General features: G+C 42.8%; 8 protein-coding genes across 8 annotated transcripts; 4 read left to right on the forward strand and 4 right to left on the reverse strand.

Annotated features, from left to right (window-relative positions):
* Nucleotides 1–3,815: 3,815 nt before the first annotated feature.
* PCOAH_00026060 (Uncharacterized protein) lies at nt 3,816–6,674 on the forward strand (the record flags this gene model as incomplete). Its single annotated transcript, XM_020059411.1, has 1 exon — nt 3,816–6,674. One exon carries the CDS (start codon nt 3,816–3,818, stop codon nt 6,672–6,674), a length of 2,859 nt encoding a protein of 952 aa, XP_019914861.1.
* A 951-nt stretch (nt 6,675–7,625) lies between these two features.
* On the reverse strand, nt 7,626–8,326 carry PCOAH_00026070 (Small nuclear ribonucleoprotein f; the record flags this gene model as incomplete). The annotated part of the gene is made up of 4 exons (XM_020059412.1): nt 7,626–7,683; nt 7,882–7,984; nt 8,120–8,210; nt 8,318–8,326. 4 exons carry the CDS (start codon nt 8,324–8,326, stop codon nt 7,626–7,628), a joined length of 261 nt encoding a protein of 86 aa, XP_019915023.1.
* Nucleotides 8,327–9,762: 1,436 nt separating this feature from the next.
* On the reverse strand, nt 9,763–11,538 carry PCOAH_00026080 (Uncharacterized protein; the record flags this gene model as incomplete). Its single annotated transcript, XM_020059413.1, has 7 exons — nt 9,763–10,080; nt 10,191–10,295; nt 10,462–10,580; nt 10,695–10,772; nt 10,916–10,987; nt 11,102–11,212; nt 11,493–11,538. The coding sequence occupies 7 exons, from the start codon at nt 11,536–11,538 to the stop codon at nt 9,763–9,765; spliced, it is 849 nt and encodes a 282-aa protein (XP_019915008.1).
* A 2,047-nt stretch (nt 11,539–13,585) lies between these two features.
* Nucleotides 13,586–14,137, reverse strand: PCOAH_00026090 (Uncharacterized protein; the record flags this gene model as incomplete). The annotated part of the gene is made up of 1 exon (XM_020059414.1): nt 13,586–14,137. One exon carries the CDS (start codon nt 14,135–14,137, stop codon nt 13,586–13,588), a length of 552 nt encoding a protein of 183 aa, XP_019915149.1.
* A 2,429-nt stretch (nt 14,138–16,566) lies between these two features.
* On the forward strand, nt 16,567–16,913 carry PCOAH_00026100 (Uncharacterized protein; the record flags this gene model as incomplete). The annotated part of the gene is made up of 2 exons (XM_020059415.1): nt 16,567–16,642; nt 16,777–16,913. The coding sequence occupies 2 exons, from the start codon at nt 16,567–16,569 to the stop codon at nt 16,911–16,913; spliced, it is 213 nt and encodes a 70-aa protein (XP_019915001.1).
* Nucleotides 16,914–17,647: 734 nt separating this feature from the next.
* Nucleotides 17,648–18,505, reverse strand: PCOAH_00026110 (tRNA (guanine-N(7)-)-methyltransferase; the record flags this gene model as incomplete). The annotated part of the gene is made up of 1 exon (XM_020059416.1): nt 17,648–18,505. The coding sequence occupies one exon, from the start codon at nt 18,503–18,505 to the stop codon at nt 17,648–17,650; it is 858 nt and encodes a 285-aa protein (XP_019914869.1).
* A 1,118-nt stretch (nt 18,506–19,623) lies between these two features.
* PCOAH_00026120 (Uncharacterized protein) lies at nt 19,624–20,534 on the forward strand (the record flags this gene model as incomplete). Its single annotated transcript, XM_020059417.1, has 3 exons — nt 19,624–19,773; nt 19,934–20,119; nt 20,400–20,534. The coding sequence occupies 3 exons, from the start codon at nt 19,624–19,626 to the stop codon at nt 20,532–20,534; spliced, it is 471 nt and encodes a 156-aa protein (XP_019914734.1).
* A 667-nt stretch (nt 20,535–21,201) lies between these two features.
* Nucleotides 21,202–24,556, forward strand: PCOAH_00026130 (Uncharacterized protein; the record flags this gene model as incomplete). The annotated part of the gene is made up of 15 exons (XM_020059418.1): nt 21,202–21,356; nt 21,577–21,679; nt 21,836–21,909; nt 22,024–22,110; nt 22,323–22,413; nt 22,548–22,613; nt 22,736–22,822; nt 22,941–23,034; nt 23,233–23,314; nt 23,467–23,524; nt 23,662–23,730; nt 23,875–23,926; nt 24,046–24,103; nt 24,257–24,356; nt 24,458–24,556. The coding sequence occupies 15 exons, from the start codon at nt 21,202–21,204 to the stop codon at nt 24,554–24,556; spliced, it is 1,275 nt and encodes a 424-aa protein (XP_019915080.1).
* Nucleotides 24,557–25,914: the final 1,358 nt, after the last annotated feature.

The raw sequence follows: 25,914 nt of genomic DNA on the forward strand, positions 1-25,914 counted from the left end.
ATAGCATATATATATATATATATATACATATATAAGGAAATATATGTATGCATGTATGTATGTATATATTTTCCTTCATTAATTATCTTTATAGAAAGAAAAGTTGGAAGATCTGCCCTCATATTTTAACTACTATAAAAAATTCAATGATAAAAAGGGCAACTGTGCTGATTATGGGTCCACCGACAGTATAGAGAGAACATTACGACAGTACCAGGGTATTCAGAGCTATGCAGAGTACATTGTAAAGGCCTGATGCTACGTACATAAAACAGAGAAGGTTAGTAAGTCTACGGATACATGGTGCAATTTTTTCTACTATTGGGTAGGGGATATATTATCTAACCATTTGGAAGATTCCAAAGGTTTTGAGAATGATATGGACAAAATTTACGAGAACCTGAAACCAATGATTACGGTTCCAAATGAATGCAAAAATCTATACCCTAAAATTGACGGAGAAACCTTCAATCAAAGAAAAACATTATTTGATTTTTTGTATGACTATGGTGCTATACAAACTCTGTTAAAATATAGTGGGTCTGAGGGTGTTGAGCAATGTGGCACTTACTTGCAGGACGTAAATGCAGCATATGAAAAAGTGAAAGCACATTGTACACCATCTAACAATGGTGATGATTATTGTAAAAATTATTGGAAAAATCATGAGGATGACATTAAACAGGCATTAACACAATTGCAATCTGCATTAGTGACTGCACAAGAAAGAATAGTGTCTGCAACACAAACAGCAGAAGCAGAACTAGACGAAGCTGTTCGTTCTGCCACCACCACCTTTTCCCTTTCTTCCATCTTTGGTACCTTAGCAACAACAGGTGCCCCTTTCCTATTATACAAAGTAAGAATCCAAAAATTTCAAAATTTAAAAAATAAAAAAAATTTAAATATTTAATAATATTATTAATATTCTACCACCCCTAACAACCCACCTGAAGAATCACTTCCCAAAGATTCACCACCCTAACAACCCACATAACACCCTTAACAACCCACCTACCACGCTACCACCTAACAACCTTCCTTCCACCCTACCACCCCTAACACAAACTTCCTTCCACCTTTCCTTTCTTCCTCCTTAGACTCTCCTTCCTTCCAGGCCTAACAATCTTCCCTTGCACCTACCACCCCTAACAACCCACATAACACCCTTAACAACCCACCTACCACGCTACCACCTAACAACCTTCCTTCCACCCTACCACCCCTAACACAAACTTCCTTCCACCTTTCCTTTCTTCCTCCTTAGACTCTCCTTCCTTCCAGGCCTAACAATCTTCCCTTGCACCTACCACCCCTAACAACCCACCTACCAACACCCTAACAACCCACCTACCAACACCCTAACAACCCACCTACCACCCACCTAACAACCCACCTACCAACACCCTAACAACCCACCTACCAACACCCTAACAACCCACCTACCAACACCCTAACAACCCACCTACCAACACCCTAACAACCCACCTACCACCACCCTAACAACCCACCTACCACCCTACCACCTAACAACCCACCTACCGCATAACAACCCTTCATTCGAACACCCCTAACAGAACTTTCATTCTACGACTCCTAACAACCTTCCCTTCCACCTACCACTCTAACAATTTTCCTTCCACCACCTACCACCTAACAACTCACCAACAACCTAAGAACAACCACCCCTAACAACATTCCTTCCCTTTAGTATAAGCCATGGTCTTCTTGGTTTGGTAACCACACTTCTGGAAATGGAGGAAGGAGCAACAGAAGAAGTAATAGAAGAAGAAGATCAGCTGGACACGAATTCGATACATTAACAGAAGGCACTTCAACAGAGAACGATTCCATACTAGACTCGGTAACAGAAAGTTGTGCAGATTATTCCACCACAGTACGTTCCTCTGCTTCTCCATACACAAGACCGTTTACCGGAGGGGAAGGAAGAGCAAGAGCAAGAACAGGAACAGGAACAAATGCCAATAATAATAATACACCAGGTCATCATCAAAGAACGAATGTAGGTTATGGTCGCATTTAACACCTGCAAGGGGAAGGGATGTCCCTCCCTTTCTTTTATTAATTATAACTAATATACGAATGTCCTTCCAAATTATAAATAGCACGCAGCACTGAATGAATGTTCCCTGGAGAACACATAAATAAGTGCAAAGTTCATACAATGTACAAGGGCAGAATTGCATTGTCTTTCTTTTTTTCATTTTTGGTTTTTCCCTTATTTTTCTTTTTTCCCTTTTCCTTTAAGTTCTAATTATGGACCATTTGAAAAGTGTTTCAAACGGTGTTCCAAATTGTGCGCAAGATTCGCGAAGGTTCCTGCGCAGGCCAGCAGTGGTTCGCCCCTTTTTGGCTATTTTATGCTCCTTATTTTTGCCTCTTTGGCTTTTTTTTTCCTCTCTTTTTCTTCTTTTTTTTTTTTCTTCTTTTTTTCTTCCTTCTTCTTTTTCTTCACTTTCCCAGTTGCCAAACACCACATGCTTCCTTAAAAAAAAAAAAGAAAGAAAGAAAGAAAAAGAAAGAAAGAAGGAAAAAGAAAGAAAGAAAAAGAAAGAAGGAAAAAGAAAGAAAGAAAAAGAAAGAAGGAAAAAGAAAGAAGGAAAAAGAAAGAAGGAAAAAGAAAGAAGGAAAAAGAAAGAAGGAAAAAGAAAGAAGGAAAAAGAAAGAAGGAAAAAGAAAGAAGGAAAAAGAAAGAAGGAAAAAGAAAGAAGGAAAAAGAAAGAAGGAAAAAGAAAGAAAGAAAGAAAGAAAAAGAAAAAAAGGAAAGAGTGAAAGAATCAGTCGCGGGAGCTGTAGGATTTCGCATTTTTGGGTGTGTGTAGGATTTCACACTTAAGGTTAAGATTCCACGGTATAGGAACAACAGTGTGCCCTGTGTTTTAGCTGCTCAGGGGTGATATTATGCATCTGAGGTGTGCATACAAAGAAAAGGGGAAAGGAAAAGAAGAAAAAAAAAAAAAAAATAGCAAACAAAGTTGTTGAAAAAAAAAGGATGGAAAAAGGTGTGAAAAAAAAAAGAATACCAAAAAAACAAAAAAAAGGGGGGACTTCACCTAGCAGCGAAAAAAAAAGAAAAGAAAAGCCAAGGGTAGAGAATAAAAACATATTGCACTGTGTTAGCCAAGCGAGGCATATATACAAATGTGTTTGCACATCGCGCATGCAATTTGGAAATAAAAAAGGTGGAAAACTGATTCATATGATGTGCTGGCATAATATCCATCCCGCCCCCCTCGTCGTTGGAAAATACCGCAGGCGCAAACGGGGGAAAGACGAGAAACAAAAAGAGTAATGCACCGTTTAATGTTCTTACATTTTTTTTTTTCGTGCTGCTGCAGAAAAAAAGAAAAATGTTTTTTTCCTATTTCTTTCTTTTTTCCCTTTTTTTATGGTCCTTTCTAGTGTGGTCGAGTTTTGACACATGTGTCGCTGTGGTGAATTTTTTTTTTCTTGTTCCCCTTTTTTTTTCCTTTGAGGCACAGAGGAGTCTGCGCAAGGGGAAATCGTCCATAGTTCCTTCAGGAAGTGTGTCTATGATGGCACTATCTATTATAACAACATTTCTTATGACAACTTCTATTATGGTAGTATAGTTCTGTGGAAATAGGTCCACCTTCTTCTTCCTTCCTTTTTGCCGCCACGAAGAGGGGCGGGGGAGTGTGTAAAAGCAGAGGGACGACGGATTAGTTTTTACCGTCCCAAGCAGAGAAAAGCACTTCGTAAAGGGCACCCACCACCACCACCACGCACACACACCCCACACATGCACACATCCCTGTGTGCGTGAACACAAAATGGAACAAAATGGATGCAGCTTGTTAATAAAAAATTTAAGCTTCGACACCAGTCCAGAAAAAATCAGAAGAATCTTCCAAAGCTTTGGAAAAGTACGAGATGTGTATCTACCCCTAGACCATTACACAAGGAGACCAAGAGGCTTCGGTTTCGTGGAATATTTTGAACCCCAGTATGCAAAAGAAGCCTTGACTAATTTAAACCATTCAAAGATAGACGGTAATGAAGTGAAAATAATCATTGCTCAGAACAGGAGGAAGTCGCCAGAGACGATGAAGAGGTACCAACAAAGTGCACGTAAGGGTAGTAGGTGGTCGTACAAGGGGCATCCTCCTTATCGGAGTAACAGTAGAAGCAAAATCATTCACAGAAGAAGAGATACATCCAGTGAAGAAGAAGAGGAAGGGAGAGGCAAATGTTACCAAAGTAAGAGTCGTATAATGCATAAAATGAGCAAAAAGGGAAAAAGATTGAAGGGGAAAAAAGTGGCTCGCAAATATTATCGACCTCGTAAAAAGTATTCGGAAAGCGCTTCTACCTACAGCGCGTCTTCTTCGTACCGTTCGTCCTACAGCAGGGGAAGTAATCGTCGGAGCAATCGAAGACGACGACCTCGTCGACGAAGTCGAAGTCAAAGCTGGAATCGAGGAGCTGTAAGAAGTACGAGCAGAACCACCAGTTACAGCACCAGTTATAGCGCCAGCAGCTACGAAAGCGACAAAGGGAGAAGAAGAACAACCAAAAGGAAAAACCCAACACGGAGACAAAGGAAAGGCGAAAAAGAAGCAACCAGCGAAGGCATGAAGAGGCAGAGCAGCGAGACCTTCAGCAGAAGCGCCAGTCTGAGTAACAGCGAAGGAGCAGACAGAGACGGAGACCCTGTGGCAAGGGACCCTGAAAAAGGCATCGAAAGACGAAGCGGAAAAGACCCCTCAAAAGACACTGATAAGCACACCTGTAAAGACATGGGCGGACGAATCTGTGAAAACTTTCCTTCTCCCAACGGAATGAGCCAGGAAGCCAATAAAGTCTCGCAGAACTGCTCGTCGAAGAGTAGAAGCTACTCCACCGAGCAGGAAAACCAACCTGGGGAACAGACTCACCACGACGATGGAGAGTCACTCAAACGTGATGACAGAGTAGAGACAATTAAAGCGAAGAAAAGAACAAAGTCAAATAATAATTCCAGTGAAGACACAACCACCTGCAGGGACCCAGACGGAGAAAGCAACTCAAAGGAGGAGTCACCACAACTGAGTTATCAGGGGAGTCCAACAGATGGACAGAATAAACAACCATACTTCCTGGACCACTTGGAAGAGAAGAGAGAAAAAAAAGAAAAAAGAACAAAAAAAAATGCGAAGTCTGTAAGTACTAGTAGCTCCAGTAATGTAAACTGTGAAGGAGTAACTCACGAGGAAGCAAGTGACAAAACGTATGCAGAAAGAGTGTTGCCACCTGCAAAGAAGTTACACCGAAAAGGCAACAGCAACAACGGCAGTAGTAGTAATAAAAGGAGCGGTTCTTCGCAAGGGACAGAGGAGGAAAGCTCCTCCTCCCGCTTCGGGACAAAAAGAAAACGTACATGTCTATCAACCACGGCAAGTAACACAAACAGCACACAGATGATGAACCATCTCCAAAGTGGTGAAGCAGAAAATGGTAACACAGTGGACACAAAGAACAAATCCAGCAGTAGTGCCATCGAGAAGGAGAATAAATTCCATTTAAAGGAGGACTTGGAATTGTGTTACCTCAGCGGATGTGATAATGCAAAGGCGGGAGACAACTTCAACTCTGGGGAAGATTGCATTGGCGGTAATGCCAACTCGTCCAGCAGCACTAGCAGCACCTACAGAGGAAGGAGAAAGAAACACAAGCAAAGACATCTACACGAAGGAAAGAGAAAAGAAATAATTAATAAAAGTTTTTCAACTGATAGCTCCACCATGGGAGAGAAGAAAAGCGTTCGCAGAAGATCGAAGGGGGGGAAAAGCGGGAAAACTGAGAATGCACACAGAATAATGATGAAAAATGGACGAAGAAACAGAGGCAGAATAATCTTAAGCAAAAGTGGCAGTAGAGGTGGATCCAGTGGAGGGGGAAAAATCACGTTGGGGAAAAGTAACACCCCCTGCAGCAGTAGTGATGGTGATAGAGGTAGTCCCGTTGGAGGGGAGAAGAAGAGGGGGAACACGCACCCTGAGAGTGTGGCATCGTACAAAAGTAGAACTACCTGTGACGATGAGAACGAACGGTCAGGTGGAAAAAAGGGCGTCGCGAAGAGGAAAAGGAGTATCAGCCGTAGCGGCAGTGATGAAGGAAGAGATGAAGAATGTGATGGTTGCGGCACACGGCGGTCAAAACGGGTTCGCATGTCCGAAGAGGCAGAAGAATCCCCCCGCGAAAAGCGCAGGCGCCAAGGGAAGAAGACTCGAACGTGTAGCAACTCGATTGATAAAAGGAAACGGACGAAAAGGGAGAAGCTACAGAGGGAGAGTGTGAAAAAAAAATCCAAAAGAAGCAAGTCCAAAAAGGAGAAATTCACAAAAGTGAAGTCCAAGAAGACGAAATTCAAAAAAACCAAGTCGCCAAAAAAATCGTATGACAGCTCGACGTACAGCCAAAGCAGGAGAAGTAGGTCCTCTTCGGGATCGTCCTTCGAGAGTAGTAGCTCTCACGGCGGGTCGTCTAAGATGGAAAAAAATATGAAGCACTTTTCTGCGAAAGGTTCCAAGGGGAAGGTACACAAACGAGACGTGCGAAGGCGGAGGGCAAGAAGGATAGACAGCAACACGTCTGATGATAGCTCCTCTGTCAGCTGTAATGACCACCCAGTGGTTAGAAGCAAACGTTAAGTGAGCGCTCACAAAAAGGCGCAAACGGGAAAAAAAAAAAAAAAAAAAACGTTTGGCCAAGCTCCACAATTTTGTATGATCATTCGGCGCAACGTGATAGAGGAGAATTCCCCTCCTATTGTTGCACCGGTAAGCCTACTCGTGCTTGAAACAGAAAGCGTGACCGACCAGTGAGGACAAAGCTGGGGAAGCAATTTCGGCGAAAGATTGGCCACAGAAACAATTGGAAATAATTCGATAGGGTCCCATGTTTGCATTTTTCGCACGTTGGCCCATCCACGTAGAGGCTTCACTAAGGCTGCAGTTTAGTGCCACATGTTGGAGCCATGTTGTGGGTTCCCATTCGCACTAGCCGTAGACACCCACTTGTACGATTTTTTATTACGAGGCTTTTCATTCATATCCCCTCCATTTAGCTGTCCTTTTTTTTTACGTGCCTACGAAGCCGAGTAGGGAAATAAGCTATGACACGTGCAGGCATTAGTCATAACCCCATTGTGTTTTTCCTTTTTTTTTTTTTTTTTTTTTATGTTTTCCCATTCACTGAAATCACATTTGTGCGTATGCCTACTCCCTCGCCTTATCGGAGTATGCCAAACGTTTGCTGGTACCAGGGGGGGTGAAAAAAGTGGATCGCCGAAGGAAGTGGTTCCCCCCGCACGGGCAAAAACAAACCAACGTAGTGCTGCGCAGTGATCACATCCTTCTGTGGCTGCGCACATGTGGAAGTTTAAAAAAAAAAAAAAAAAAGAAAATTAAAACTGAAACGAGTTAGTATTAATTAGACGAGGGAATGACAACAATGCTGGGGGTCATAAAAAATTAATCTAACAAAAAAAAAAAAAAATGTCTACAGGGAATGGGCTCTCCGACCCATCTATAAATACGAGTAAGCATGAATACGTTTGGGAAATTTTCTGAAAGGGGTCACGCCAACAGTTGTGGTTTTCTTCACTCGGATGAATTTTCCGTCTCCTTGTCTTCCCGAATGTACAGTATGTTGTTACACCTGAAGGGGAGAAGGAACAAAAATGGTAAACATGGTGTGTCCCACTTTTTAACTGTGCATACAATCGTGAGTGTTTGAAAAGGGGGCCCATCCTGTTGTCTAACTGCTGATGCTGGGAAAAAAGAAAAACGCACTTGGACGATTCCCCCCACGGGAATGTAACACGAATGAAGCAGTGATGCAGGGAGGTAGCCCTACCTCAGGAATATTTCCCCCAGGGTGCCTTTGTACTCTCCATGAATCCATTCTTCCGCGTTGGCCAGCCGTATATTCATGTAGGCGTCAAAAGATTTGAGGTTCCCTGTGGTAGACAAAACAGGAGAATTATGTTTTCGAGTGCCATCATACTTGTGCATTCTGCTGGAGGGCACGCTGGCATACATGTCTCCCTATGCAGTTGCACAGTGGTGGGTGCGTATACAATTGACGAACTCACCTTTGTACTCCATGCCCCATTTTAGCTTTATGATCACTCGGTTTCCAGCCAGACTATTCAGGAAGGGCTTAGGGTTGAGAGGAGCTATTCCCTAAGGGGCGAAAAAAAAAAAGCGAGGTAATGAAATGTGGGTCCACGTTGTATCGCTATCTTTCTTTCCTTTTCATTTGTTTTTTTTTTCTTTTTAACTGTTCTTACCACTGACATATCTCTCTATACAATTTTTGGGATAAAAAAAACGTTGGAGAGCGGGCAGAAAGTACAAAGCTGCGAATGATAGAAGATACAGTACACCGCGCGATTAAAATGGGGGAAAAGAAGTCTTCAGAGGAGAAAATAGCGACGAAGAGAACAGTTGGAATTCATTCGCATATTTTTTTGTTTGCTTTATCATATACGGGTGGGGAAATTTCTTCATTCCCTTTGCGAAGCAGTTGGGGATAGTAGCTTCTTGGCTCAACTGCGTTTTTATAGCTTTCAAAAGGTTTCTGCATTGGGGGGGGGATATCTTTTCGCTTTTTCGCGTTCTTCGTTCTTTGCGTTCTTTGAATTTTTTTTTTTTTTTTTTTTTTTCCCCACTGTTTGACGCCCCTTACCACAGCGCGGTACCTCTGGGTCGACAGCCACATCCGAAAAGGTGAAACGCCCTGCTGTGAGGGGGCCACCAACCGATAGGCAAGTCAACCGCCGAACAGAGCAAAAGATTAAATTAGCCGTCGAATGGAGAAAAATTTTAAAATTAAAAGTTGAATGGGGTCGAAAGTTTAAAAATTAAAAAAAGGCTAAACACGCATGTATGTTGTGTGAATACTTGCGTATTAATATTGTGATTTTTTCTTCCCGTGCTAATTCTCATTTTTTTTTTTTCGCATTCATCTGCTACGTTTTTCCTTTTTGCTCATGTTCTCTCATTTGTTTCGTATGGATGCACGGTCTTCAATCATCACGGGGGTGCGACGCGCCGGAATGGAACCTCCCTCATTCTTCTCTCGTCTCTTGTGCCAATCGGCGGGCGGTAAAAGGGGACATGCAAAAATGGGGAACTCACACAGGGACACCCTCCATTTGTTGCACGCAGGACGAAGAAAGGCTCTCTCATATACGGTGTAGGAAATACAAAGCGACGACTCGATCAAGGCACTGCACCTATGCAACTGTGTAACGGCATAACTGTGCAGCTGGGCCGGCTATTGCAACTTTCACACAGGGGATGCACAATGTGAGCGTACCCAAAAAGGGTTTCCCTCTCTCCAGGTCGCGTAAAAAAAATGAATCTTTCCCACCAGCAACTTGTCATAAAAGACAGCCATTGCGCATTGTGGGGGATGTGGGATATATGAAAAATAATAAAAAGGCAAACGCATAAATGAATAGAAGTGAGGGGGGGGGGAGTGATAAATAAATCACGAAATGGAAACAAGGGTGTAACGGAATGAGGGAATCGGGTTATATTTGAAAGGGGACGATGGATGGGGAAGACGAGTAGAAAGTGGAGTGGGCAACACGTGCCCATTAAACACATTCCAACCGAACGCATCGCACCAAAAAAAGATAATGTGAAAAATGCCAAACTTTAAATTGTACGCATGAGAGTTGCGTTTGTAAAGGGGGAATGTTTCCTCGAAACCATAGGTGTGATCGGATCACCTAAAGTCGTAGCAACCTATGCCCGTGTAACCCATAACCTTCTCCAAATACAGGCAGAGCCATTTTTGCATTTTCATGTAGGGAGGCTTCACCTTGCCTATCTCTTCATTGGCCTTCATAACCGAGTCAAAGTCCTGTTTCTTTACAATCATTTTATACGCACCGACGTACTCTCCTGTTCTATCTCTTCCTCTTCTGCAGTGGATAATGAAAATGGTGTTCTTCATGGTTTGGAACTTTTCGTTCAGTTCATTTATTCTGCTCAGAAGTTGGTCCGTATCCCAGTTGAGGCTCTTCAGTTCGTTTTCCAGGGTCTGCAAGGGGGTGGAACAGAGAATATGTCCTACAGGCTGGCACAATGGAGGGAAAACCTGCTCTACCCCGCTGAAACAAAAAAACAGGTAATAACCAATGCGCCCCTTACCTTCGCATCCACTTCATAGGGATCCTCCGAGTGTCCCCGAATAACTTGGTTAATGATGTTGGCGTCTTTTACGTAACACCTTTCTGAGGTGTAGCAGCATCCCTCCTGCGTAACGGTAGAACGTGTATACAAATGGGCCATGAGTGCCATGAAAAATTTCGCACTTTTGTTCACACAGTTGGGGTATAGTTGGTGCTTTTTTTCATAACTTCCCCATATTATATAACCAAACGGATGAAGGGGAAAAAAAAAATGTCAATTCTGGTTTTACCTTATTATCGTTCCTCAAAAAGGAGATTATGTGCAGAGGCATGTCATCGCTGTACTTCAGCTTTCCTTCCTCCATCACTAACTTGATTTGCTTACGCAGAAGTTCCTCCGAAAATACGCCTGCGTGGGGGGGAGAAGTGGACGTAGAAATGAAACAGTGGTGAACACATACAAATTTCCTTCTGCGAGAGAACAAATGAGATGGAGGGGGGGGGCGAGGACCCACGTTCCTACCATTGAATAAGGGGGCGCTACTCCTTAGGAGGACGTTGTTGTTCTGGGGGTTCACGTCAATGATGAGAAGTCGCTTAGCTGCGTGGGGGGGAGGGGCATATGGAGCGATGTCACAGTAACATGTGCAACAATGTCACGAGGGCATGAAGCTATAAACGTTAAACGTGTAGGCCACTTCGGGTGAGCATAAAATGGCAGGAAAAAGGGAGACAAATTCTTACGCTTAAATTCGGGAAATTTGTACTTGAGACATTTTTCGTTTAGGTCGTTGCAGTCCAGCTCGAAGTCAACCTCTACGGGGGGGGAAGGAGGAAAAACGGGTCGATCAGTGGGGCGATCAACTAACCAATCTGTCAGTGACCAAATGACCAATCAGCCGGGTGGCCATTGCCCGATTCAGGACTTACGCTTATCGTTCAGCTCGTAGTAAGAAATGAAGATGCCAAAGACAACCAGAATTATCAGCAAAATGTAGATGAAGCTTTTGTATTTTTTCAATCCATTTGCAAAGCCTCTGCCTGGGGTGAGGAAAAAAGAAGGGTAAAATGTGTGCGGGGAGAGCATGCAAAAATGGACTTATGCTGATGTTACAGGTACACGTTATGGACGCATCTAGAGGTGCTCCCCAATTGGGATAGGTTAAAAGACTCCCTCCGAGGGGACACTCCAACGAAAGGAGAGGTCACCCCTTTTTTCAAGCAAGCGTAGTTGCCTCTACAGGTACAACTGGGTTGTTTATTTTCTCCTTCTTATGCGCCCTTTCTTTGGTTTTTTTTTTTTTTCTTTTTAAGTGCTTACTATTAGCAGGGTATTCATTATCTCCGTCCTGCAGTTGGTTCCACATGGTGGGTCACGCTCGTTCGAAAAAAAAGTTATCACAAAAATATTTTCGCAAAGAAAGGTCACAAATAAATGCCGCACGTAAATGCTGCAAAATTCAAAGCGAAGATAAAGCCTAAAAATCTAGGGAGCGCCTTCCCCTCGTGTACTGTTCTGTGCGTCGTACAAGCCGTGAGGTAAAGTTCTGTGCCTACGCTCTGCGTCCTGTGAGCAATTTAAAAAACATTTTTTTTAAAATTTTTTTTTTCCTCTTTCTGCAAAATGGCACTTTTTTCTACTGTTTTCGTGGTCTCGAAGGGTGGGGCTCACTACAGTTAGTCATCCTCCAACTCGCGGGGGGGCGGTCGTCAATTTTTGCGTTTCCGATTTTTTTTACTTTTTTTAGTTAGCTTTGCCTTTCGCAGTAATTCAATTCTTAAATGACTCTCTACGTGTAAGGGGGTCCGTGGTGGCCTTTCTTTTCTTTTTTTTTTTTTTTTAAATCTATGTTCTGTGCTCTTTTGTACGCTAGTAGATTCGCGCGTGATACGCTTAAAAAACTAACACTGCGCATGCGAGTAGGGCAAAAATGGGGAAGCCATAAAAACGGTGAAGGGAGGAATATGAAATGTGAACAAGTGCAAAGAGAAGGAAATGCCCAAAAGTGACGACGAAGCAAAAATAAAAAAAGAAGGCTACATAAAAGAATCGCAAGAAATGACAAATCCAAATGGAAGAATCCAGTCGTCTATTAAAAAACGCAAAAAAGAATAAAAAGAAAAAAAAAAAAAAAAAAAAAGAAGCGAAGCGAAAAGAAACGAAATCAAAAGAAAAAAACGGAAGGGCTCTCATTCTACACTTATTTAAAATAAAATAATAAAAAATTCAGAGAACCCCATATAAATTATATATACGTACGCATATTATGTGGACTTCCCCATTTCATTTATCGAAAAATTAAAAAAAAGCCAGAAAAATAAAACAAGTAAATGGATGTACGAAAAGTGGCCTGGGAAAAAACCTAAAAAATAAATAATCCATCCACATCTCTGCTACGCATTACTTCCGTTGCACATGTGTCACTGCTCATATGTTTTTATCTACGGCCTATTTTAGAAGTCCCTTTTGTGGCCCCATTTTTATTCTTACCCCCGCAGTTGTACAGGCTGCTCTTTGTTCATACGTTCTATTACGAAGATATTAAGCAGCGCACGCGTATCAAAAAAAGGAAAAGGTTAATATGCCCGCATCGTTATGTCCTTGCGAAGGGGATCGAAGAGAAAAAAGAAAAAAATGAACCCTTGCTTTATTTATGTGGACCACTCCTTCGAACAATTGATACACTTGCACGGTGGATCCCCTTCATCCAATCCGCGCTTAGCAAAGTGGCCACAATTGGGGCCACCTGGTCCTGTTGCAGTACCAGAACGGGTGTGCGCTGGAAGGCATATGATCGACAAGGCCGCATGCTTCCAATACTGCAGGGTCTGAAAACCACGTTCTCGTCCAAGTGCGCGCGTATTTCCTGCGCCACTTCGTTTTCCCGTCCCCCTTTCACCGTCCCTTTTCGACTAATTCTTCCTCAGGCAAGACAACTTCTCTTTCCATGTTTGCATGAAAAGAAAAATTCATCATCGTAGGATTGGTCAAATGTGACATGTGAGTGTGTCAAAAGCGATAACCTTCGCAATACACATGATTACGTTTGCACAGGGGGAGGAGGTACCTACCTATGGAGTTTTATCTCCCGATATGCCTCCCTATCCGATGTTGGCATTACTCCTTCATGCACAGGTAAAAAGAAAACAACCTGACCGTGCAGGCAGAATTGATCAGGGGAGTTAACGGCCTTTTTGCGCCGATCCGAATGATCCTTTCTGTGACAAAGCGTTATATCAGTTTCGCGCGTTTTGGTTGGACGTTTTTTTTTTTTTTTTTTTTTTTTGCATTGGAAAGTTGTTGAATACACACTTAAAAAGGGTGGTGGTGACATGCAGAGACGTTTTTATGAACGCGCATTTACGCACATATGTGTGAGCATTCCCAAGTGCGTGGTTAATGGGGTAGGGCAGCTACTTATTGGAGGTCGAACCGAAGCCGCCCTCGCCCCTGGACGTCTCATCCAATTCGTCCACCAACTCAAAGGAAAGGGGTTCCCCCGTGAAGGAAACAAGCTGCACTAGCTTGTCATTCTTTTTAATCACATATTCTTCTTCACTTGTGTTGTCCAAAGCAGCAATGAGTTCCCCTCGGTAGCCTGCATCTATTAATCCTATAGAATTGGCTAGCCGCAGTGGAGTCTTCGAAATGCTGCTCCTAGGAAATAACAAGTAGCTGGTGTTAACGATCTCTGGGTTCTTTTGATGGGCACTGCTCTCCTTCATGCAGGCACCACCCGTACTGACTTGTGCACCCGCATTCGCGTGACTCTTGTAGTAGTAGTTACACTTGTACTGCAAGGCTATGGCTTTAATTCCCAACTTTACAAAGGTGGTAGACTTTGGCTTCAGAACTTCATCCTTTATTATGAACAGATCCAAGCCACTGTCTCCTGCGTGATGCGTCTTATGGTTCTTGTACATCTCCCGGACTTCGTCATTTAGGCACACGATTTGCAGATGCATCTTTGTGAAGGTGCTGCGGGTGGTCTAATGGGGGGGAATCGGACAGCTGCGCCGACGCGGTAGGTACTTCAGGTACGGTTGTGTGCAGCCAATGCCCAAGTGGAACGTAACTCTGTGCAATCAGAAGGGAGGCTAACCGAGAGTGTCAACGAGGAAGTGACGAGGGTGTTACTGCTAATCCTATGTTGGAGAGTTTGAAGCGGCATGAATAGAGGAAGCACAATTTTTATTTTTTTTCTTTTTCCGTCAGTCTTCCATTTCAGCAAGTGTACTTCATCTGTTGGTCAGTTATTTTTGGAAAAGCCAAAAAAATTTTTCCTTTTTTAAGATGCAATTTGTACACACAAGTTTTTTTTTTTTTTTTTTTTTCTCTTTCTCTCCTTTTGCTATGTGTCACCTTAAAGGGGAGTGAAATTTATTCGGAGCAAATTTTATTTTACCACGGGGTGGAGAGATTGCAATTCGATAGGCATTCCTCCGTGTAGGTCCTTTAGCAAAAGATATGCACATGTATATATTTCTTTTTTTCCTGCGTTTATTTTGCTCGATTGGAGGGACACCCAAATGGGGATGTGCACCATTCCCGTCCTTTTCGATGTGTGCTCAGTTAGAAGCAGCTAATGCTGCTTTGATTCAACTGGGTGGGTTTGAAGTATGGAAGCTCTAACACAGGTGCTAGCCTAATACCGCTAACATGCTGCTTCTTTATCTAGCTGCCCCGCAGTCATAGGTAGTAGGGAAAGAGAACTACCATTCGCTTGGCATATCGAACGTGACTCGAAAGTATGTGAGACTACGTGAGCGCATGTGCGTGGGGGATAAGTAATCCATACCACAAGGAGAAAAGATTGGGTAGCTGCACTGTTCATGTGTTTGGATATGTAGACGGCACAAAAGGGAGAGAGTCATCGGAGGGAACTGTGTGGCAGAAATGGGCACACCTCTTTGTGTCCACCTACCAACAGGCTTTTCAAAATTAACCCATTCGTAAAAGGGGCTTCATTTTGACGGGGATAACGGACATCCATTATGGAGGTATATGCGCATAAAAACATGTCGGAGAAACATCGTTTCTTTAATTTTTTTTCTGCCCTGATGGATATGGTAAGCAGCGCTGCTCGGGGGAGAAATGATCAACACACAGGAGGGAGATTCCCCCGCGTTTGTAGGTAACCACCCCCCCATACACACTCTCCCCAATTTAAACAGACATCGAAATTTACTTCACACAAATGTGAGTACCGATTGGACGATGATGTGGAATGACCAAATAGAAATAAAAAAAAAAAAAAAATTACCTAACATTTTGCATGCACACGTGGGTATGACAAGATAGGTTTATCGATGCCAGACAGAGCATTCTTGGAACGTCCCACTTGGTGTTGGCTACTCTCGTGTTGGTACTACTTTGTGATAAAACGACTGGCTTCGCGAAAAGGCATAATTTTGCATGGGGACGCGCCAGATACGATACGTGTTCTGGTGGCCTTTCCGATAGTTCTCAAAGTGGACAACCTCATGTAGAAGGAGAGAGGTTAACTCGTTTGGCCAACACGGGATGGGAAGCACCGGGTAAGGTGCAGTTCGATACGCTCGATGGCGGTGTGAAAAGTGCCAAGTGGTAAAACATTTCGTGCCTCTCACTTCCGGTAAGTCCACAAAAAAGCGCGTTTGTAATTGCTCACATGCGAGCGAATAAACACATACACAGGTGTGTGTGTTTTTGTGTTTTCGTTATTGTGTGATCCCTCCTTCACACGCTTTCCTCCCTTTTACATCACGTAAAACAAGAAAAAAAAAAAAAAAAAAAATGGCGAGCTATGCGCACGCCATGGAGAGTGGCAGCCAAGCCACCACAATCACAACAACAATCACACCACCAATAAGTGGACACGAAATAAACAGATAATTAAACGAAACAGGACAAAACAGAAATGGAGCCACACATGTGACACCTCCAAATTAATGCGAATGGGATAACAAGCATGCATATTCCTACAGTTACATGCACACTCCTAAATTAACTAGCGAAAAAAAAAAAAAAAAAAAAAAAAAAAAATTCCAATTCACCTTAACCGTTCATGCAATTTTTTGGTTAGCTTCCCTCTACAACATATTGGCTGCAATTTTTTTTTTTTTTTTTTTTTTCACTTCCAAAGGGGTAAAAAATTTAAATGATTAAAAAAGCAGACACGTTAAAGTGAAACATGTTATCCTGACACACGTTCAACTGAAACAAGTTAAAAACCAACTAAGAAGAAACATCCCTCTGCGTTAAGCTACTTACATTACCGCTTCACCAATTAACCCCCTTTAAACTAGTTGATACGTACGCACATATATTTACAACTTCGCGAAATATTAACCCTACAGGAGGAAAAAAAACCCTCGAGAATTGCCGCTTCTATCCACACTATCCCTTCTCCAAAATGAGGTCTTGCTACTCTCACAAAGGGGTTAGCCCGGGCAAGCACCCCCTCCGATCCGTGGGCAGCGACAAAATAGGTAACACAACTGCGTCCGTTACGTCCGCACACGGGAAAAATATGCGATGCATCTTGCTCACAGGGCACAACTGTGCATATCTCTTATGCCCAATCTCCACTCTCCACCTTTTTTTTTTTTTTTTCGTTGGACAGGAAAGGAAGACATCCAGTCGGCCAATAATGGACTCTACGAGGACTGCACCCTTTGCGGCATAAATCACAAGGATCCCCACAAGCAGGCGCTCTACCCATTGCGCGAAGACCAGCACAGAGTTAACAAGTTAGAATAGACGACACTCTGGTTAAGAAGGCATGGGGGTGAACTACAGCATGTGAGGGGAAATATCATCGAGGCACCTTCCAGATTTGTCTCCATCGTCTTCCTCGTGAAATACTCAGCTGATTGAAAATGCCGTCTGGTTTGTTCCCCCACATCGGCCGCGATAGGCTACGTGTGGGAGCGACCAACGTATGCAGGCACGACAAATTTGGCATGTCTTTTCCCCAGCTGGAAAATGCTTCGCCCTTTAGGTCCCCCATTATGCTGCGGGGGTAAACAGATTAATCCTCACAACAGTGGGGCCTAACATGCTCCTAGTAACTGTCCCAAACATCCCCATTTTGACGTTTCCCTTCGTGGGAACGTGATACTTCGCAATTTTTTCCCGCGCGTGTGTGCTTCGTCCTGATGTTCTGTCTACACGGGTACGTCCACACATGCGATCTGTGTAAGAGTAGCTGTGCATGTCGCTTCAACTATGGTTCTTCTTCTTCGTCTGTTTTTTTTATATATTCGTCCCACGGGGCTGTAAGTTATGCTTTTTATTTTTTTCTTACCTTTTTTGCAAGATATACTTTTAATCTATGTTCCTATTTCGAAACGAGTGTAAATTAAAAAAAAAAAAAAATCCTCGAATATAAAAAACCCTACCGTGGGGGGGTACATTATTTTCCATTTTGTGTACCTGTGGTGTGAGGATTTTCTTTTCTCCGTCTACTGGTCACTTCGCAATGTGGGCGCGTGTTACACCTTCCGCGCTACGCAAAAGTACATCGCTTGCTGATTTTTGCGAACCCGCTTGGATTCCTCTGAGCTTTCATGTATGAGTTTCACACAAATGTCGTCCTGGTACTCCTCTGGGCTAAGTAGCTGAAAGCTGGGGTACTTGCTAAAACAGAACTTGACCCACAAGTACAGCGTATACACATCGGTGATGAAATAAATTAAGCCACCTGTCTTTAGTAGGTAGTAATACAGGGAGAGATTCTCGATGGTAATGGTCCTTCTCCTCCAGTTTTGTTTTTTAAAATGTGGATCAGGAAAACAAAAAAACAATTTTTCGATCTGATTTTTTTTTATATAGTTGGGTAGAAACTTCATCGCATTTGTCCTAATGACAGAAATGTTTTTGTAGTGAGGGGGGTAGTTTTTTCTGTACGAGTGGATTTTTTCCCCTACGTAGTTGGTAATTTTGTCCCTTATTTCCATGCCTAGGATGAGTTTATCTGGGTAAATTTTGCTCAGCTCGAATAGCAGACCTCCATACCCACATCCGACGTCTAGGATGGTTACATCTGCGTGGGCTGCATATTTGGGAGGACCTTGGTTGTAGTCGATTGGGTACTTGTTAGTGTTCAGCTGGAGGAGAGGGGTGTCCTCATCGGTGGGCCCTTCCTCCTCCCCGTTGGTAGTATGCTTCGTTTCTATACTGTTGATCGTTTCCGTTTGTGCGTCGCTTCCCTGTGAGGGCAAATGGGGGTAGTGCACGCGCCAGTCCACGTAGCTGCAGTTTAGGGGGTACCTTATGTAGCTGTCCGAGAGGGGGTTGCAGTGGGCCCTCTGTCTGTAAAACTTTTTACACGGCACTTTGTGCTTCTTCATTGTGCCGCTGTTAATTTGGGTCCCTTCACAATGGCGGATATTCGGGAGTTCCACCAGGGGTCGTCCGTCGAGGTGATGGTCTCGCGTTTGCTACTGCGCTCTCCACATAGGGTTAATTCCTTGTGCGAAATAAAGGGAAGGGTTAACCCTTTTTTACAATGCCAACTGGGTGAAACTTTTTTTTTTTTTTTTTTTTTAACTCCCCAAATGGTGAAGCGTTGCCCGAGTGACTGAATCTTCCTCGTGAGGCATCCTTTTCCGCTCATCATTTAATCGACTCATTTCTGCAAACATGCACCAAAGCAACATGTCGCAAAAGGAGGAAGCCAGTCAATTGGGAAAGAGATCGGTCGAGAGCGAAACCGAATGATGAGTGCGAACATTTCGACGCATCGGCTATGGCAAGCCATCACCCGTGGTAGAGAAACCCTCCCACAACAGGTGCAATTTTTTTTTTTTTTTTTTTATTAAAATAAAAAACGTAGCAATAACGGTTTCGTATGAACAGGGAAAAAAAAAAAAAAAAAAATATAAGTGTGAGATCCAGTTAGGATTCCAACACCTTGGATAAAGTACTGCAAAGTTGGAAACCACCACCCCCTGGGATGGCACACCACTCATTTCGATACGTGCAGGGAGGGGTAAAAAAAGAACTCCTTCGTGGCTGCCTAACATTTCGCAGCACCACAGCAGAGCGGGAATAACGAACGAGTGACACAGTTGCATATGCTGATGTAAAGCGAGACCCACGAAGGTGAAATGTAGAAGTGAAGAAACGTTAGCATTAGTGGGTGCACCATTTAAACGGAGGGAAGGCATGGTGGAAAAAAAAGGACCCCACCCAGACGCATCCAATAGTATTCCAGCGTGGTGCTATATAAATGTGACATACCTGTAGCACTTGGACAGATTAGCTAAGGTGCCCCTAGATGAAATACCAAACGGGGGTGTATACAAACATAAGCTATGCAAGTTGTCTCCTTCAAATGTTGCTACTTACCTGGAGGGGTCAGCTTTCGGATAAAAGCGTTTAACACAGCACATTGTGTTTTCGCATCGCGTTATATAACTTATGTGAACGTCCCACCGAGGAAGCAAACTGACACAGAGCTATCACCATGTGGAGGGGCATACTTGTCTTTCTTATTTTTCCTTTCTTGTCCTACGGTGACCGATTCGCTTGGGGAAGAAAAATTTGCAATGTTCTGCAGTTTGGTTCGTATGCCTTGGCCAGCAGTAAGGAAAATAGGAAGCACTTTAAATACGCGGTAGGAAAAGGCAGGAAAAAAAAAAAGCGTAATTCGAATGACCTTTGGTAAACGTGGTGATAATAAAGAGGAGCAGTACTCGCACTGCCATCCATAACCAGATGAGGGGAGTAAACTCACCCATCCCCTTTTCCTCCTCCTCACACACATCCCCCCTCAGGTGGTAGGCATAATTGACCCGTTCGACAAAAACAGAGTCCTATGGAGTAGGCAGAAAAGACAAAAGAAATTCAACCTACACATATTTAAAAATCTGTATGACAAATTTTTTTGCAACATTAACGATTATGTGTATTTGAGTCACGGGGACGATTTCATTTTTCGTATTTTTCACATAAACTTAAAGGTAAGTGCGGAGCAGCCTGGTGGGGCATACACCCTACGTGAGAAATGCGTATCCACCATTTGCAAGGCGAACACTACCCCCCCCGTACTAAGCGCAACCACATATAAAAGGGTTAACCCATATGGGAAATGAACCTCCCAGGCGTGCGTATACCAGTGTGATGGTTACCTGCGATGCGTTGTTGCGGTGAAGCGCTATTTGTTGCTGCCCGTGTGGGGAGTCCCCCTGTTTGCTCCCCACCCGTTGCTTCCTCATTCGCTCATTCTACCCCCTCCTGCAGAACACGATAAAATACATGCTGAAGTACAAAATTGTGAGTGGGACGTTGAAGGAAGACTCCAAAGGCGAACCGAGCATTTTGTGCGTGAAGGAAAGGGGACCTTTGTATCGATTTTTAAATAACGTCAATTTGTAGCGAAATGGGGGAACGTCATAATTGAGAGCAGGTAGAACTGCATTCCCAAGTGGCATAGCAATATGTGAACTTAAGAACAGCTGCGAAATTGAACTTATAGGTTAAGGGATACATCGACTGGACGTCCTTCAACGCGGCTCTCCATATTTATTTATTTTTTTTTGTGCACGTGTAACTTTGTCGCTTTTATTTGCGCAATTTTTTTTTTTTTTGGATGACATGTTTGGAAATCCGTACCGATGTGTAACAGTTGATGGTACATCCCTCTGCTCACGTGGCTTCATTTTTTTAATATATTTTTTTCCCCTAATTCGCACACCCTACCAAGCGCACACTCCATTTTTCCTTTTTTTTTCGTTTCCTCATTCGATTATAACACTCAAATGTGCATATGCAACATGATGGAAAAAAAAAATAATCAAAAATAATCACCCATGCGAACATGTTGCAAGCTACGGAGAGCTACCAGTTACTCATAACGAACAACCGTTTACGTGTGTACGACGCGGGGGGAAAAAAAAGTTCTCACGCCTCTTCCCCCAAATTACCCGACGCAACGCTGGCCACATAAGATTATTCGAAGCTAGCGCCTGAAAAGGGAACGGAAAAGTGGAAAGTAACGACGGGGCGAAGTTACCAAATTGTATCACCTTAAAACAGCCGCAAAATGAAGGGCAGCGTCCTCCTTTGGAGTTCACTCCTGCTCTTCTGCTTAGCCTGCACGAATTGCAAGCTGCCCTACCCCCAAAGTGACCTCCTTAAAATTGACGCGGATAATGCGCAAACCGTTTTTGACACAAATGAGTACTGGCTTGTAAAATTGTAAGGCAGGCGGGAAAAATAAAAAATAAAAAAAAACAAAACGTCCATGTAAAGTGGCATTTTATAGACCTACACGCAAGCTAGCATGTATAAGTCATACTTTCCCTCCATTCCTCTGTGAAACGTAAACTGCGTTTCCCCACTAACGTCACGTCCCTCGTATGCACACATGTCTACTCCCTTTCCACCCCCATGTTCACCCCCTTCCGAACGAATGAAGTTACGCCCCCCAGTGCGTGCACTGCAAGCGCATATGGAGCACCATAATGAATGTAAAAATCGACGTACAAAATGATGATAAAAGAAGGGTATATTTTGGAGAGGTAATCGACAGTATGCATAGAGTGAGTCATCCTTGGAATGGCACATCGTAACCTACGCGGATGGGACGATTGGTAGAAGCCACCTTATGTATGTGTTTCTCTGCACCCTTTTCCTCTCAATGGTGAATGCCAAAAAAATGATACCTTTCCATGCAGGTTAACTGCGACGACACGAATGGGCGGCGCCTTTGCGAACAGTACGGCGTTTTAAATATACCCCAGTTGAAACTGTAAGTAGATAAGATGAGTAGATCAGTGTCACTTCGTCTCATTCGATCATCTGTTCACGCCATTTCCATGTCGCGCTACACTTGTCTGTGTGACCATCCACTTCACCACCTCAGATTTAAGGGAAACGAATTTCTCTCAACCTACTCATACACCACGAACGATGAGCATTCTATAAAAAAATGGATAAATTATGTCACAACGTAAATGAAGCAGAAGCAAAATATTGCAAAAAAAAAAAAATGTCTTTTTGCCCATAGGCTACTTTATGCAAATGGGCCTGTGCAAATACGCTATTTTTTGTTTGTTTTTCCCCTTGTACTAGCTTTTTTTTTTTTTTTTTTTTTTTTTTTTTCGTAAAATTACCTTGCCTGTTCATACATTTTTTGATGCATTTTCTCAACATGCAAAATAGGCCAGTCTTTTCGGCTATCCATTCGGAGGAAGAGTTAGATTCGTTCCAAACGGACGACAACTTCTTTCTGACTTGTTCGGAAAATTTAAGCGTAAAAAAAAAAAAGAAAAGCGAAAAATAGAAAAAGAGCAAAACAACAGCGGGAATAAATAACTCGCATGAACGAGCAACAATTTTTATAGGTGTAATTTTTTTCTTTTTACCTCCCTTATTTCCCCCCACTAGGACGACTTAATCAAGGCGGCAAAGCTGTATAGCGAGGAATGCTACTTTATTAACATTAAGAATAAGGTTAAGTGGAAGAGCGAACGTTTGGCTGCATGGACAGAAAAACGTCCAGAGCAATGGTTCAAGTCGCTTTAGTCCTCGTGTGCACTTAGTATATGTGTGTATTTTTTGCGCTTCCCCTTCAGGAACTGTGCGACAAGTTAAGCATCAAGGAAAACCACTTGCACGTGCGGGGGGCAGAGGATCATGCGACTTATGATCTGAACAAAATTGTAAGTCCCCAGTTGCTTCACCGATAAAGAGGGGGCATGCCCATAATTGAAAGTGCCTGTCGTTTTGTTTTTTCTTCGCGTCTTTTTTATTTCCCCGTTTGTGCTAATTTATTTGCAGGACTTTGAAGAGGTCAAGTCTTTTATGAATAAAAATCGGTTCCCCCTAGTGAGCAAAGTTGACCACCACACCTTTTTTAACCTAAGGAGCAGTGGTATAAATGGACGGACAAATGCGAAAAAAAAAAATATATATATATTTGTATACACATATGATACATTTTCACATAATAAAGAGAGCGGGTGAACAGACATGCGAGCGTAAAGGGGGGGAGCACACCGCTTCGCAACGCAGGCTGTCATGTAAGAATGCCCTGCACACGCACAATCAATCGACTTCCATCCCCTTGAAGGAAATAATTTGATACTACTCCTCTTGGACTTGGAAAAAGGGATTAAAGCACACCTCTCCGAATTTACACATTATGCTAAGAGGTAAAAAAAAAAAAAGGGGAAGGACAGAAAGGATAATACCTGCCCTACTTGCAGTTGAACTTCCATTCACAGTTTGCTTACTACTGTGGAAACCTCCAATGCGTCAATACTGCTAACATATTGGGGGTTCTTGCCTTCGCTTCCTTTTCAAGGCATAAACGATTGGGGGAGTTCATTTTTGCGTACATAGACGGGAAGTACTACGAAGAGGTAAAAAAAAAAGGAAGAAATCCAAAGATGGGATAATGCCATAAGGAGCTGTTATGTTGGAGTAGGGGCAGAACTGTTCCCATGTGCGTATACCTATGTGCATATTTACACTGTTTAATTTTTTTTTTTGCCTTAAGAACCTACTGCTGTATGGCACCGACGCAAGAAAGTATCCGCAAATCATCGTTTTCAGCAAACGTCCCCACGTAAGACTGGATCGTTTTGTTTTGATCCACATGAGGGTGTGGGGGGTAGTGTTTACCTCCGTTTGTGTACCGGGCGAGAGTACGCACGAGCATGAACGTGATTGAAAATATGAACCTTTTTTTTTTTTTTTTTTTTCATCACAGGAGTACTACTTCGAGGATTATTTCGACTTGGACCACCTCGATGACATAATAGGTATATATGGGTAGCGCGCAGGTGGTGACGCGGTGGACCTGCAAAGGGGAGCTCCTACAAAGACTTAGCCTCTACACCGCTTCACCGATTAATCGTGTAATTACCCCCTTCCTGCGCAGATCAAATTGTGAAGGGAAGCCTTAAGCCCAAGACCGAAACGTTTACGAAATCGACCATGTATGGCATCCAGTTGTAATTAAAAGCGTTAATGAATGTGTTCCCTTTTTTTTTTTTTTTTTTTTTTTTTAGCTAGCTGTATGACGTAGCGGTGGTCACATTTGCATAATAGTGGTACCTCCCGTCCATCTTTTCTTCCCCACCCCTTTGCAGATTATTAGCCTATCTTAAAAGGCACATAAATTACATCATTGAAAAGGCCTTTAAAACAGACTTCACTTCCTTCATCGGGTTCACCTGTTTCGTCATTATGGTACGTCTGTTGTGTTCGCTTTGCGGAGAGGAGCGTACCGCCTCCCCCTGCTATTACTTTGCCGCTCCATCTCTTCACCACCACACCCCTCCACCGCGCAGATAATACTGACGAGCGTTTTGGTAGTGCACACGATTTATAAATTCATAAATAGCCCACAGACAGCGACCCATGCGAAGGAGAAAAAAAAAACGAAGTGAAACGAGGCAAGCATAAGACAAAGAGGCGGCGCCATATTGGCAGCATCGATTCGTTCGTTTGTTCGTTTGCTTTCGCAGTTGCTCCTTTTTTTAGTTTGTTTTCCATTTGGTGTCGTCCCGGCGCTACTTCTGGGCGAGGTAGCTACTTTTTACGCATATTCAAAGGGGAAGGACCCCGTAAGTTATTTTATTTTTTTTTTTTTTCTTCCTTATTGAACGGTGCAGCAACTTCTGAAAGTGTCGAACTACTGCATGCGCTACACGTATGGTTGTTACATCATATGAAGACTTTAAACCTTCACGTTTTAATTCAGGGGGGGATGCACCATTGCGTATGTCGTAGCCATTTAGTTGGCACGTTATCATTTTTGCTTTTTAAATTTAGCGCCTTGGGAAGGTTCTAACTACCCCGTAAAATGCCGCGATCGGGTGTGTAGGTTTTTCCACCTTCCAAATTTGAGGCTGGAATACCTAACTGCTATAAACTGGCTTCTTTGCCCTTAGAGGGACGAGCCTCTTTCTCCTGATGTCACTGTGGTGAGTTGGCACACGGGAAGAACGAGGTGGAAAATCATTATTTTCTCTCGTGGTAACGCAAAAAAAAAAAAAAAAAAAAAAAAAAAAAGGAAAAAAGAGTTAACACAACAGTGAAATTTCACCGGCGTGTTTACACTCAGTTGTTTGCCTATGTACATACGCTTGCAGCTACTTTCGCACTTAAGCTTCTTCCTATTTTCATTTGATTATTTGAAGGAGGTGAATTTTTCACACCCGTGGGGGACTTCCAAACTGGCCAACGAAGAAAAAGAGAAGCAAGCTCTACGGGGTGTTCACTACATGCGTAAAAAAATTGTACACTGCAAAGGTATAGCTGCCGGGAAAAAAGAAAAAAAAAGCATAGGAACGAAGAAAAAAAAAATTAACGTTTCTGCAAAAAAAAACAAAAAAAAAATATTAGTGAGCAGTAAATAGTTAATGTTGAGTCGCGAAAGGTGAATGGCACAAATTAGCAAAACTTCACTAACACTTAGTGTTTAAAAGTGCCTCTTTTTTTTTCTTCTTCTTTTTGAAGTTCAGGATAACGCAGTGCAATACATTTATCTTAGCTTAACCCAAAAAAATCATTCAATAGTGTATAGATTTTTCACTTAAAAAAAAAAAAAATAATAAAATAGATAACCTTTTGATGCTCGTGTTTCGTTTTTAGTGAGAGAGTTATATAGGGGTATATTTTACCTTCATCCCGTTGTTTCACCCATTCTTTTTTCCATCCATTCCTTTTTCCCTTTTTTTTTTTCCCCTCCCGAAATGAAGAACAAACATTGAAAAGAGAGGCACTCCACTTCTACGTCGCGTTT

This window comes from Plasmodium coatneyi, chromosome 9 (assembly GCF_001680005.1).
Source record: "Plasmodium coatneyi strain Hackeri chromosome 9, complete sequence".
NCBI lineage: Eukaryota > Apicomplexa > Aconoidasida > Haemosporida > Plasmodiidae > Plasmodium > Plasmodium coatneyi.